Here is a 14588-nt window from a genome sequence, read left to right as displayed (position 1 = left end):
TTGATGCATGGTTTCAAGACAGGCCAATAAAGGATTGATGGCTATAAAAAAGTCTAGAGCAATAACTAGCACCCAGACCGTGGTCTCTAAATACCATTTCCCAGTAAAAGAAACTAAGAGAAAGGTATAACTTGTCATGCCAAAAGATGTAAACTCCCAAGTCTGTAAGTTTTGTATTAAAGAATTGAGGAAGTAATATGAAGAGGCTCTCACTGAACAAAGAAGAATGTGATCATTAACAAGAAATTAACCACAACAGATCATAATGATACTAATTAATAGTATCATTATATATATAATATGCATGTGTTATATATTATATATATAAGAGTACTAGTACTAATACTAGTACTAATTAATTATTTTGGGAAAGTACTAAAGAACCACTACCTCAATTCTTGGAGCACTACTAAATAAAGGGAAAGAAGATGGTATTTATCCTGTCTTTCAAGTATAATTTATTTGTAACCAAAATAGTTAATGAAGTAAAATTTCTTTTATAGAAATATTTCAGGTAATAAACAAAAAATGAAAGATTTATGATCTCTGATGAACTGACTTCTCTAGGCAATAGTCATCATTTAAAGTGAATTATCTCAAACAGACAGAAAACAGAGTGGACAGAGGAAAGAGTTAAACATCATGGGGATATATTCAGCAAAATCCAAAATGTTCTACAATGAGCCAATTTTGTAAAAAAAAGAGTAAAATGTACGGAAGTAAGAGAGCACCTACTTGAGAGAATGGAAGAGGAAAACAGGAGATGAAAAGGAAACTGCTAATTAAAAGATTACAAGGAGACCCTATAACTATAAATTAATTAATCTAATAAAGTAAATAAGAAACAACTGGAAAATTTTGAACACTGATTAGATATTTAATTATACTGAGGAACTAATTTACTTATGAGTCATTGTGGTTATGTTTTAAAAATAAGAACTTTCTTTTTAACTGAAACAGTAAAAATATTTATAGATGAAATGAAATGATGTCTGGAACGTGCTTCAGTATAATTTGGGGCATGGGGGAAGATAAATAAGATTAGCTCAAGTTAATCACTATTGAAGATTGATGGAGACATGGAAGTTCATTTCACTAGTCTCTTTACTCCATTATGTGGTTAAAATGTTCCATATTCATATTCACCATGATCAAGTGAGATTTATTTCTGGTCTACAGGGAATGCAGGGTGGTTCAACATCCACAAAACGGTCAATGTGAAACACCACATTAGTAAAAGAAAGAATAACCATATGATTCTCTCAACAGATGCAGAAAAAGCACCTGACAAAATACAGCAACCATTCTTGATAAAAACTTCAACTAAATAGGGATAGAGGGAACGTACCTCAACTTCATAATGGCCATGTACAAAAAAGCCACAGCTAATACCATCCTCAATGGGGAAAAACTGAGAGCTTTTCCTCTACAATCAGGACAAAACAGTGACATCCACTTTCCCCACTGTTATTTAACATAGTACTGGAAGTCCTAGCCTAGCAATAAGACAAGAAACAAATAAGAGGCATCCAAATAGGCAGGGAAGAAATCAGACTTTCATTATTGGCAAAAGACATAATACTCTAGGTAGAAAACCCAAAAGACTCCACCAAAAAATTGCTAAAACTGATACAGGAATTTAGCAAAGTCACAGGATAAAAAAATCAATGTAATGAAATTGGTTTCATTTGTGTACACCAATAATGAAGCAGCAGAAAGAGAAATCAAGGAAGCGATCCCATTATTACTTCTCCAAAAACCATACCATACCCAGGAATAAACCTAACTAAAGAGGTATAAGATCTGTACTCTGAAAATAATAGAACACTTATAAAAAAAATTGAAGAGGACACAGAGAAATGAAAAAAATATTCCATGCTCAAGGATTGGAAGAATAAATATTATTAAAATGTCTATACTATCCAAAGCAGTCTACATATTTAATACAATCCTGATCAAAATACCAACAACATTTTTCACAGAGCTATAACAAACAATCCTAAACCATGTATGGAACCACAAAAGACCCCAAACAGCCAAAGCAATCTTGAAAAAGAAAGCAAAGTTGGAGGCACCACAATTCTGGATGTCAAGCTCTATTACAAAGCTGTAACTATCAAAATCGTATGATACTAGCACAAAAACAGACACATAGATAAATAGAACAAAATAGGAGGCCCAGAAATAGACCCATAACTGTATGGCCAACTAATCTTTGACAAAGCAGGAAAGAATATCCAATGTAAAAAAAGACAGTGTCTTCAACAAATGGTATTGGGAAAACTGGACAGCAACATGTAAGAAAATGAAACTGGACCACTTTTTTATACCATCCATAAAAATAAATTCAAAATGGATTAAATACCTAAACATGAGACCTGAAACCATAAAAATCCTAGAGGAAAACACAAGCAGTAACCTCTTCAACATCAGCTGTAGCAACTTCTTACTAGATACATCTCCTATGGCAAGGGAAACAAAAGTAAAACTGAGTTACTGGGACTACTTCAAAATAAAAAGCTCCTGCACAGCAAAGGAAACAAGCAACAAAACTAAAAGGAAACTGATGGAACAGGGTAAGTTATGTGCAAATCACATCTGATAAAGGGTTAGTATCTAAAAACTGTAAAGCACTTATCAAACTCAACACCCAAAAAACAAATAATCCAGTTAAGAAATAGGAAGAAGACACAAAGAGACATTTTCCCAAGGAAGGTGTATATACAGATAGCCAACAGACACATGATAGGATGCTCAACATCAGTCATCATCAGGGAAATGCAAATTAGAACTACAGATACAGAGAGATCACCTCATACTGTGAGAACGGTAAAACAAACAGCACAGGAAACAACAGGTGTTGGTGAGGATGCGGAGAAAAGGGAACCTTCTTACACCGTTGGTGGGAATGCAAGCTGGTGCAGCCACTCTGGAAAACAGTATGGTGGGTCCTCAAAAAGTCAAAAATAGAACTACCCTATGACTCAGGAATTTATACTACCAGGTATTTACTCAAAGGATACAAAAATACTAATTTAAAGGGACACATGTTTATAGCAGCATTATCAATAATAGCCAAATTATGGAAAGAGCCCAAATGTCTGATGAATGGATAAAGAACATATGGTGTGTGTGTGTGTGTGTGTGTGTGTGTGTGTGTGTGTGATGTATCACACAACAGAATATTAGCCTTCAAAAAGAATGAGATCTTGCTATTTGCAACAAGGTGGATGGAGTTAGTGTTTATTATGTTAAGGGAAACAGGTTAGTCAGAGAAAAACAAATACTTGATTTCACTTACATGTGGAATTTTTTTTTTAAGATTTTATTTATTTATCTGACAGAGATCACAAGTAGGCAGAGAGATGGGATGGGGGAAGCAGGTTCCCTGCTGAGCAGAGAGCCTGATGCAGGGCTCAATCCCAGGACCCTGAGATCATGACCCGAGCCAAAGGCAGAGGCCTTAACCCACTGAGCCACCCAGGTGCCCCTTATATGTGGAATTTAAGAGACAAAACAGATGAACACTGGGGGAGGGGGGAAAAAGGCAAATCCTTAGACACTCTCAACTATAGAGAAGAAACTGAGAGTTGGTGGAGGGGAGATGGGGGAAGATGGGCTAAATGCATGATGGGCACTTGTTTTGATGAGCACTGGATTTTATATGTAAGTGATGAATCATTAAATTCTATTCTTGAAACTAATATTGCACTATATGTTAACTAACTAGAATTTAAATAAAAACTTGAAACAAAAAATAAAATAAAATATCCCATATTAAAACTTAAAAAGATAAAAGAAAAAGGGACAGATTAAAATAGAGGTCAAAAGTAAGGAAAAAAGTAGAGAGTGGTAAAATGCAAGATGTCAGTAGGTGTGTGAGGCTCAGAAAGTTAGGAAACAGTCAGAGACTTCACCTGCTACAGTTCCCTATTAAAGTCACTCTTTAGAGATCTAATGCTTTTTCATGTTAGCTTCTTATTCATTTCCTTCTATCTATAAAAAAGAGCTACAATATAGTGGAATTATCCAGTATTAATAAGTTTAGCTAGTGTACAAAATTGTAAAAAAGAATTAAATGAAGTGACAATTTGGTCAAATCAACTTTAAAAATATAAAATAATAAACGAAGATTAAAACAACAAAAACAATGGGACGCCTGGGTGGCTCAGTTGGTTAAGCAGCTGCCTTCGGCTCAGGTCATGATCCCAGCATCCTGGGATCGAGTCCCACATCGGGCTCCTTGCTCGGCAGGGAGTCTGCTTCTCCCTCTGCCTCTGCCTGCCATTCTGTCTGCCTGTGTTCACGCTCTCTCTCTCTCTGACAAATAAATTAAAAAAAAAAAAAAAGTTGTTAAAAAAAAAAAAAAAAAATCTCTGCCTTCATTAGGGCAGAGATTCTGTTTTGCTTTGTTTTATACTATGACAGTATCTGGCACCTAGGTTCCCGATAAATATTTGTGGGATGAATGAATAAAGGAATACATAAAACATTAATGATTATGAAGTATTTGGTGAAAAAGTTATAAAAAGTTAAGTGGCAATAATCTAATAGTCTAGTTTTGTCACAGCAGTAGAAAACAGAAATAGCTACAAAACTAGCCAATACTCTCAGACATCTCCTTATTTTTTTAAAGATTTACTTATTTATTAGAGAGAGAGACAGAGAGACAGAGAGCACGCATGTGCCCAGGGGCAGGGGGAGGGTAGAGGGAGACAGGGAGGCAGACGCCCCGCTGAGCACAGGGCTCCATCTCATGACCCCGAGATCATGACCTGAGCCAAAATCAAGATACTTAACCCACTGAGCCACCCTGATACCCCATACATTTCCTTTTTAGTAGGCCTTACTGGTCTTGACAGCTCTACTCCAATATCCTATTCAACTGGGATTTTCCAGAGGAATTTTATTTTTAAGCAAGAAAAGTAAGAAGAGGATAAACCAGTTTACCAGCACCCCATTAGATCCTTTTGCCTATATTACATTACTTAAGCAAACAATCCTCTGAAGTCAACACTGTCTCCATAGTTTTAAAAGAAAGCAACAAACTTAGCCAGATTACATCAAGCAATACTTGCATTTGAACTCAGGGGAGTCTCATATCTCTTTCTACTTTACTATACTAGTTTAGAGAATAAACACCCTAGGAAAAAATGCTCAGAAGCAAGCTCAAAGAATTTTATTTTCTCTTTGCTTCACACAAACTCCTGTTGAAAATGGATTGAATACATTAGGACTAGAGTGTGTAAGAGTTATCACACCTTAAAATATTTTAGCATGGGAAAGGATAGAGAGCATTCAGACAAATCCTTCAAAAATTTTCCAAAAAAGTTTTAGGGACACGTGGGTAGCTCAGTCAGTTAAATGTCTTCAGTTCACATCATGATCTTGCTCATGAGATGGAGCCCCATGTCAGGCTCCCTGCTCAGTGCAGAATCTGCTTGAGAGTCTCTGCTTCTCCCTCTGTCCCTCCCCCGATGACCCATGCGCGTGCTCTAAAAAATTTTTTTAAAAATTTTTTAATTACATATTGGCAAAGATATTCAGCAAGCTGTTTCAAGAATTACTGCTTCTAATAGCTCAAGAAATAAATGCAAAACTACCTGAATGTGCCTTTTGTAGTTAAAATACTTAACTGACAATATTTCTGGGCTTAAAATGCGCCCAACTTTAAAACAAATTGTCAAGAAAGCTGAACTCTGTTCAGGCCTTCTAGGATAGGTAATGTACCATCACAGTTTAAGGAAAAAGACTGTATAACATATAGAGAGACTTCTCTGTAAAGGGCTTCTTCCAACACTCATACCCAGGAAAGTCAGATAAAACCAAATTTAAAATCCTTGCTAATAGATCTAAATTGATTCCTGCTATATAGATCCTTATATATCAAGACATTGATTATATCATTGATATAATCAATGACATATCATTATATCAAGACAAAGATATAACTTTCAATTAATACAGATATTTATTAACGAGTTGTATACACTTAGGCTCTAAGATAATCCACTGAAAAATTACTTTGATTTTACCTGAGGATGCTTGTAACAGTACAACCAATCCTGTAGGTCGGTCTTCAGAGGAGGGGCCACTCTGACCACAAATAACACAATCATATACTGCTTCAGAAACTTGTGGTTCCGCTGTTGTGATCTCCATAGGAATATCATTCTCAGGAGAATCTGAGGCGAAAAACATTACAGCTCTTAATTCTCGAGGAGAAAAATCTTTCTTCAATGAAAATACAGAGAAAAAAAAATCAAGTTCAAATAATTTTGTGCTTCAATACCAATAAAGTTTTATAGTATTAAAACTATGGGGAAAAAATTAACCTTGCTGAAGTAAAACGTTCCATCAGAAAAAAAATACAGTTTATATAATGAAAGATTTTGGTTTTTTAAAGATTTTATTTATTTATTTGAGAGAGAGAGTTGTGGGGGAGAGAGAGAGAGACACATGAGCAGGGGAAGTGACATAGGAAGAGGGAGAAGCAGACTCCCCAGTGAGCAGAGAGCCCAATGAGGGGCTTGATCCCAGGATCCCAAGATCATGACCTGAGCAGAAAGGAGATCTTAATGAACTGAGCTACCCAGGTGCCCCTATAATGAAAGATTTTAATTTATATGGTTAAATACACTTCAAATGCTGTTGTATCATTCACATATAAAAACTGAAACCAAAACACAGGAAGGAAAGGATTTTAGGAGGAGACTGTTTTAATTTTCTTTTCTTTTCTTTTTTTTTTTTTTTTTTTTTTTTTTTTTGAGGCATTTCAGAAAGGAAATGTGTAACATGGCAGCTCCTGGGGAAGAAAATGACAATATTTACTAGGAGATAAAAGAGGAACTAACCATTTCTCCTTTATTTTGAATTCTAGTGATTATATCTTAGCAATAATGATAATCAATATATATTTATGTAAGGAAATCATTTAGATAAAACCATATATATTAATAAAGCAGAACTACTACAGAAAATGACAGTGATCCTCTGGTATTAATATCATTAACAGCAAGAAATTAAACACTGAGCCAATAATGATACTCAGATAAAGACTCTTACATTCTGTGAAGAACATGATGTTGTCCACAGTGGCAAAGAAATAAGCAGAGGGCACTGGGAAGACCAGAAATACAGAAATGATGTATGACATGTTTAAAAGATGGAGGCATATCTAAATAAATAGGTAAAAATACATGAGAGAAATAGAAAAAGAAAGATGTCAAGTTCAGATATATTTTATATAAAGATTCATGCAAATAAACATATCTAATATGTATTAAGAGTTACTGAACTGAGAAGAAATGGAGCCAGAAACCTAAAATAGAACTTTGGATGATGCTCAGTATTAATGGAAATAAAAAGAAGCCAATGAAGAAATCAGAGAAAAAACAATTTAACAATAGAATACAATGGAACTAGAATAGAATCAGAACCAGAAAGCTTGATGCCAATGAAAATAAGATTAACTGGTCAAAATGAAAAGATTTCAAAAGAAGTACCAGAAGGTATTAAGATTTGACACGATTGCTCTTTTTAGGGAGAAAACTTTAGTACAGAAAAGAGGGAACGTAACTTATTGCTCTCAAGTTCAAAAGAAAACAAAGAAATACCTGACCTGAAGTGACATGAAAAAAAATTGTCTCAGATTAGATGCTAAAGAATTAAATTGTCACTGACTCTATCTCACACACAAAGTTTTCCTTTTTTCTGTCTTGGTACAATCAACTTGAAAACTACAGGGAAATCCCCATAGTAAAACACATCATCAAAGAAGCTGCTAAATCATTCTTTCTGGAGTTTTTTAAAGTAAGGCTTGATAATCTTCTATAGTTATACAGGGTTAAAAGCATGAAAATAAAATAGATGACCTCTTTTTCATGCACAGTAAATTTTATCTAAATTCTAATTTTAGTAATTACAGACACCAACATCCCTTTTTGCTTTTCCTCAAGAAACTAAAAAGATCATGCTTTATTTCTTAAAAGAAAAAAACCACTGCTTCTGTATATTTGATACATACAGTAAATATGTATGTATATTTATTATTGGTAACTTATAATTATAAGTTATCATTCAGTATCCAATTTCAAATTTTAGTTAAAATTTTAAAAGGATCTCTGACCAAATTATATGTGGTTATTATTCCTTACCTATACAGACATGGAGAAATATTAACAGCATCTTATTCTGAAAGAGTCAAGCTCAGAAGAGTAGGTATTATATTTAAATGGTTACATAAACAACAAAAACAGGCAAAACATGTATGGGATTAGGAATAAGGACACTTATTACTCTTATAGGCAGTGACAGAGAACATGAAGTAGTGACAGAGAATATAAAGGGGGTTAGAGGATGCTGGTAAGGTTCAATTTCTCAACCCAGATGCTGATTACCCAGGAACACCCAGTTTTTAAAAATTCATATAGCATGGACTGCCTGGGTGGCCCAGTCAGTTAAGCACCTATCTACAGCTCAGGACACGATCCCAGGGTCCTGAAGTCCTGAATCAGGCTCCTTGCTCAACAAGGAATCTGCTTCTCCCTCTCCTGGTCTTTCTCTTTGTCAAATAAATAAATAAAGTATTTAAAAAAAAAAAAAAAACCAACTCATATAGCTCTATACTCATGATACATGCATGCACTTTTCTATGCATATGTTATATTTCAACAAGAAGTTGAAAAGTTTTTAAGCTTTATTAAATGAACAGCAAAATAGGGTATATTCTGTAATAAGTATTATAATAAAGATACTTAATTCTGGCAATCACATGCACACATCAATACCTGTATGTATTTTCCACACCAAAAAAAGAAAAAAAAATTCTAAAAAGATATGTCATACAAATTGATGCAATGAAGAGATTACAATGATTTCTTTTAGGAAAACTTAAAAAATGAAGACTGATGCAAAACTGAGACAGTAATAGTAAAAAAATGAACAATCCAAGTACAACCAGAGACGATTCTAATAATGAAAACACTCCTGCTACAAATCACACTTCAATTACTTAAATTCTACTTTGACTTTCAACACAATTAAATTTAAAATGTAAGATGTTGGCAAGGATGCAGAGAAAGGAGAACCCTCCTAGACTTTTGGTGGGAATGCAAGCTGGTGCAGCCACTCTGTAAAACAGTATGAAGGTTCTTCAAAAAGTTGAAAATAGAGCTACCCTATGATCCAGGAATTACACTACTGGGTATTTACTCTAAAGATACAAATGTAGTGATCTGAAGGGGCACATGCACCTGAATGATTACATCAGCAATATCCACAAGAGCCAAACTATGGAAAGAACCTTGATGTCCATCAATGGATAAATGGATAAAGATGTGGTGTGTGTACACACACACACACACAGGAATACTATGCAGCCATCATAAACCCTGAAATCTTGCCATCTGCAATGACATGGATGGAACTAGAGGGTATTATGCTAAGTGAAGTAGGTCAATCAGAGAAAGACAATTATCATATGATCTCTCTAATATGAGGATTTGAGAGGCAGGGTGGGGGGTCGTGGAGGGCAAGGAGGGAAAAAATGAAACAAGATGGGAATGGGAGGGATACAAACTCTTAATCTCAGCAAACAAATTGAGGGTTACTGGGTGAGGGATGGTGGGGGGAGATAGGGTGGCTGGGTTATGGTCACTATGGGAGGTATGTGCTATGGTGAGTGCTATGAATTGTGTAAGACTGATGATTCACAGACCTATACCTCTGAAGCAAATAATACACTATATATTAATAAAAATAATTTAAATAAAATTTTAAAATTTAAAATGTTTCTGTTTAAAATTGACACTTGCCCTTTAAAAACAACAGTGCCTGGGGCGCCTGGGTGGCTCAGTGGGTTAAAGCCTCTGCCTTCGGCTCAGGTCATGATCTCAGGGTTCTGGGATCGAGCCCCGCGTCGGGCTCTCTGCTCAGCAGGGAGCTTGCTTCCTCCTCTCTGCCTGCCTGTTTGCCTACTTGTGATCTCTATCTGTCAAATAAATAAATAAAATCTTTTTTAAAAAAATTTTTAATAAAAATAAATAAATAAAAACAACAGTGCCTATTTTAAATTAGGAATATTATTACAATAAATGCAAAATAAAGCGATAGTTAATTCACCTGTTTGGTTTTACATGAACAGAAAAGAATCTATCTGAATTAAGCAGATGATTCTTCTGAATACTATTTCAAATTTGCCAAAGTTCTGTTTACAATCACTGTTATAGAAAGTGGCCTCAATTCTCCACTTCTCCATCCCTGTTTCTATGATCTTTGCAATGTGATTTTGAAACTCCTCCTATCAAAATGTAAAATTTATTTCCCCACCCTTTGTATATGAGCTGGTCTTGATTTGCTTTACTCAAGAGAATGAGGCAGAAGTAACATGCTTTTCCAAGACAAGGGCTCAGATGATGTTGCATGTTTTCCCTCCTTCTTTCCTTCTTGCACTCTACACTATGTCACCTATATGAGAATAAGTCTTGGCTAGCTTGCTGGAGGAGGAGAACCTACATGGAGCAGCGTCGGGTTGTCCCATCAATTCAGCTCAGTCCCAATCTGCTGAATAGCAGATTTCAACCAACCAGTTAAACCTCTCACAGAAAAGTCAGGTCCAAATTAAAACGACCAGCCAACCCACTAACCACTAACTCAGGAGAAATAATAAATGGCTGTTGTTTTCAAACTCTAAATTTTGGGATGGTTTGTTACACAGTAACTGCTAACTGACAAAATTTCTACTGTATGTTAATTACAGTATATAACCTCTCAAAAGAATTGAAGAACTCTGCCTTACTGAGATATGTGAATCATGAAAACTAATATTTAAAAAAGTTATAAAGGTGTTTCCATTCAGATATATTCTGATTTAAGGGATTAAAAATCATTTTCCAATGGCAGCATTTTAACACCTATTTAGTCAACTACTCGTTTTAATATCACCAAAGAGAAAAACTTCAGTATTCATAAATATTACAATTCCACTTCAAGAGTTGATACTGTTATGCAAAATTTCTTATTCTAATATTGGTTTAAATTGCTTAAAATATATTTTCACATAGAATTAATCTTTATATAAAAATAACTTTGCCTTTACTTTTACCTTTGACATGAACTCACTGCATTAAACTAAAATAAGTATTTGTAAAACAATCAAAAATCTTCTTGGTGCATGTTTTGTCTTTGTATTTCCAAAGTTTTCTTGGATGAATAGAGGAAAGAAAAGATAAATGATGTAGGGAAGATATATTTAATGCCCTCAAAATTATGATAAACATATTTTTGTTTCAAAACATTAGGCCTCCTCTGGGAACAGTCAACTGCAAAGCATAGTATCACAGGCAGAGAGGCAGGCAGAGTGAGGGGAGGAAGCAGGCTCCCCTCCAAGCAGAGATCCCGACGTGGGGCTCAATCCCAGGACCCTGAGATCATGACCTGAGCCGCAGGCAGAGGCCCAACCTACTGAGCCACCCAGGCGCCCCTATACACTTTAATTTTTAACTACAACTGAGTACTTGTTAGTTACCCACTAGGTGAGTTATTATTCATAAACTAAGCACACTATTAGAGTTTACTGGTTTCTACTAAGAAGTCTGACTGCCCTGTGACAAATGCCAAAACAGCAAAACACTCACTGCACACACATCATTAATTCTAGTAAGGAAGTATTATTTTTTATTATTTTTTAATTTTTATTACCATCATTCTTGCTTTCCTCTTTATTTTTTTTTTTTACTTGCCAAAAAACAATCTCATTAAAATAATTTTCGATTTGTAGGGAAGTTTTCAAGCTACTACAAAGAGTTCATATACCCCATACCCAGTTTCCTTTTACATCTTTTATTAGGGGTATGCTTGTCACAATGAACTAATATTGGTATATTACTGATCCATTTTTATTGGTAAAATGTTGATACATTAACTAAAGTTATATTTCCTTCAGATTCCCTTAGCTTCTACCTAATGTCCTTCTTCTATTCCAGAATCCCATCCAGGATACCATATTACATTCAGTTGCCATGTCTCCTTAAGCTTCTCTTGGCTGTGACAGTTTCTCAGACCTTCCTTGTTTTTGAGGAGTACTCGTCAGGTGTTCTGTAGAATGTTACTTAATACTAACTCATCTAATGTTTTTTTCAAGATCAGTCCTAGGTTATGGGTTTTAGGGAGGAAGGCCACTGAGGTAAAGTACCATTCTCATCACACCATATCAAAGGTACATAATACCAACATGACATCGCTGTTGATATTTACCTAAATCATCTGGTTAAGGTAGTGTTTGCCACCTTTCTCTACTGTAACATAACTCCCTCCACCCCTTCCACACTGTACTTTTTGGAGGAAGTCATGAAGTACAGCCTATACTTAAGGAGTCAACGAGAGTTACTCCATTTGCTTGAGGGTGAGTTACTACATAAATTGTTTGGAATTCTTCTGCGTGGGAAATCTGTCTATTCTTCCTCATTTATTTATTCATTTGTTTATTTATATAAGTATGAATTCGGAATATTTATTTTATACTCAGGGCTATAATCTGATACTATTTATTTTCTTGCATAAATTGTTCCAGCTTGGCCACTTTCAGTATCTAACTCTATTACCACATGAACCATTCCAGCCTTCTCCTCTTGCCTATTTATTACTTCCCACTCCAGCAGTGAGAAATCTGGCTCCCATCATCCACATCCATTTATCTAACTGTTCAGTATATAAGGATAGTGGTTTCAGAAGAGTAAACCCATAGTGCCACAGGAGTAATGCTATCAACTAGACTACAGTGCTTGTGTGTAGTTCCCTTTGGCTTCAGTATTACAGACTCCACTAATTTCCAAAGTTACTTATTAGCACCTTTTCTCCCCATCCCCTACATGAGGTTGTTTCATGTATTTGTAATATAGATTCTCTCGTCACATTCTGTAGTCCATTCCGGGACCTCTAACCTCCTAAATGACTTTTTAAACTTGAATAAATTAAAATTCACCTTACTGTTACAAAGTTTTGACAGATGCATAGTGTTACATATCCAACTGTACAGTCTCATACAGAATAATTCCACTACTCTAAAAAATACCTTGTGCTTCACTTATTTAATCCCATTCCCCAACTTTGGCAACCATTGATTTGTTCACTATATATAGTTTTGGCCTTTCCAAAATGTTGTATAATTGGAAACATACAGTATACTGATTATTTTCATTAAGCAATATGCATTTAAGATTCATCCCAGTGTTAGCATGGCTTGACAGTTCATTCTTTTTTATTGCTGAATATACTCCACTATATGGATATATAATTTGCTTGTACATATTTGCTTATATATATAATTTGCATATACATAACTTGCTTATCCATTCATCTATTGAAAAACACCTTGGCTACTTCTAGTTTTGAGAGATTAAAAATAAAGCTTCAATAAACATTCATGTGCAGATTCTTGTGTGGACCTATATTTTTACATCAACTGGGTAAATACCTAACAGCATGATGGCTGGATCATACAGTCAGACTAAATTTAGCTTTGTAGGAAAATGTCAAATTCTTAAACCCAAAAATTTTAAGAAAGAACTTTTTGTTCTTTAAACGGCAACATACAGAAAGAATATGAGTTAAATATCACATTTACATCACTATAACTAGATCTTTAGAGATTTTGGTTAATACACTTATCTCCATCTAGTGGCTATCAAAGAGTAGATACATACAGTGATATTCCAATTTCAGAAACTTAACACTGATTGTTTATTGCATTGATTGTTACTGTTTACTAAGGTAGAGGAGAATTTTTTAAAAAACTGAAAATAAAGAGAATGTCTAATAATAAAGACATACTAAGTAAATTACTTCCTTATGGACCATTAAAAAGTGGGCTTTTCCCACTTGCCCCCAAATAAAGAAAAGAAACACTAAATTAAAGCAGTGGTTCTCAACTTTGGCTGCACATTAGAATCAGCTGGGAATATCACATTTACATCACTATAAATATTATTAAATATTTACATCACTATTTACATATTTACATATTTAAATATTTGCATCACTATTAAATATCACATTTACATCACTATAACTAGATCTTTAGAAATTTTGGTTAATACATATTAGAACCATATATAAACACTTATCTCCATCTAGTGGCTATCAAAGAGTAGATACATACAGTGATATTCCAATTTCAGAAACTTAACATTGATTGTTTACTGCATTGATTGTTACTGTTCACTAAGGTAGAGCAGAACTGGGGCGCCTGGGTGGCTCAGTGGGTTAAAGCCTCTGCTTTCGGCTCGGGTCATGATCCCAGGGTCCTGGGATCGAGCCCCGCGTCGGGCTCTCTGCTCAGCAGGGAGACTGCTTTCCTTCCTCTCTCTCTCTGCCTGCCTCTCTGCCTACTTGTAATCTCTGTCTGTCAAATAAATTAAAAAAATAAAAAAATTAAAAAAATTTTAAAAAACTGAAAATAAAGTGAATGTCTAATAATAAAGACATACTAAGTAAATTACTTCCTTATGGACCATTAAAAGTGGGCTTTTCCCACTTGCCCCCAAATAAAGAAAAGAAACACTAAATTAAAGCAGTGGTTCTCAACTTTG

The 14588-nt window shown here is 34.8% G+C and overlaps 1 protein-coding gene across 3 annotated transcripts in view; it reads right to left on the bottom strand.

Moving 5' to 3' along the window:
- UBR3 (ubiquitin protein ligase E3 component n-recognin 3) overlaps positions 1-14588 on the bottom strand; it is a 240437-nt gene that overhangs the window by 109478 nt on the left and 116371 nt on the right. For all 3 annotated transcript variants that reach the window (XM_059394142.1, XM_059394144.1, XM_059394143.1), the window contains exon 25: positions 6036-6185. In XM_059394142.1, coding sequence (XP_059250125.1) covers positions 6036-6185 — 150 coding nt within the window. The remainder of the gene's footprint in view (positions 1-6035; positions 6186-14588) is intronic.

The sequence above is a fragment of the Mustela nigripes genome, chromosome 3 (genome assembly GCF_022355385.1).
Source record: "Mustela nigripes isolate SB6536 chromosome 3, MUSNIG.SB6536, whole genome shotgun sequence".
In the NCBI taxonomy this organism is placed as follows: Eukaryota; Metazoa; Chordata; class Mammalia; order Carnivora; family Mustelidae; genus Mustela; species Mustela nigripes.
This window is presented reverse-complemented; position numbering and strand designations above follow the sequence as displayed.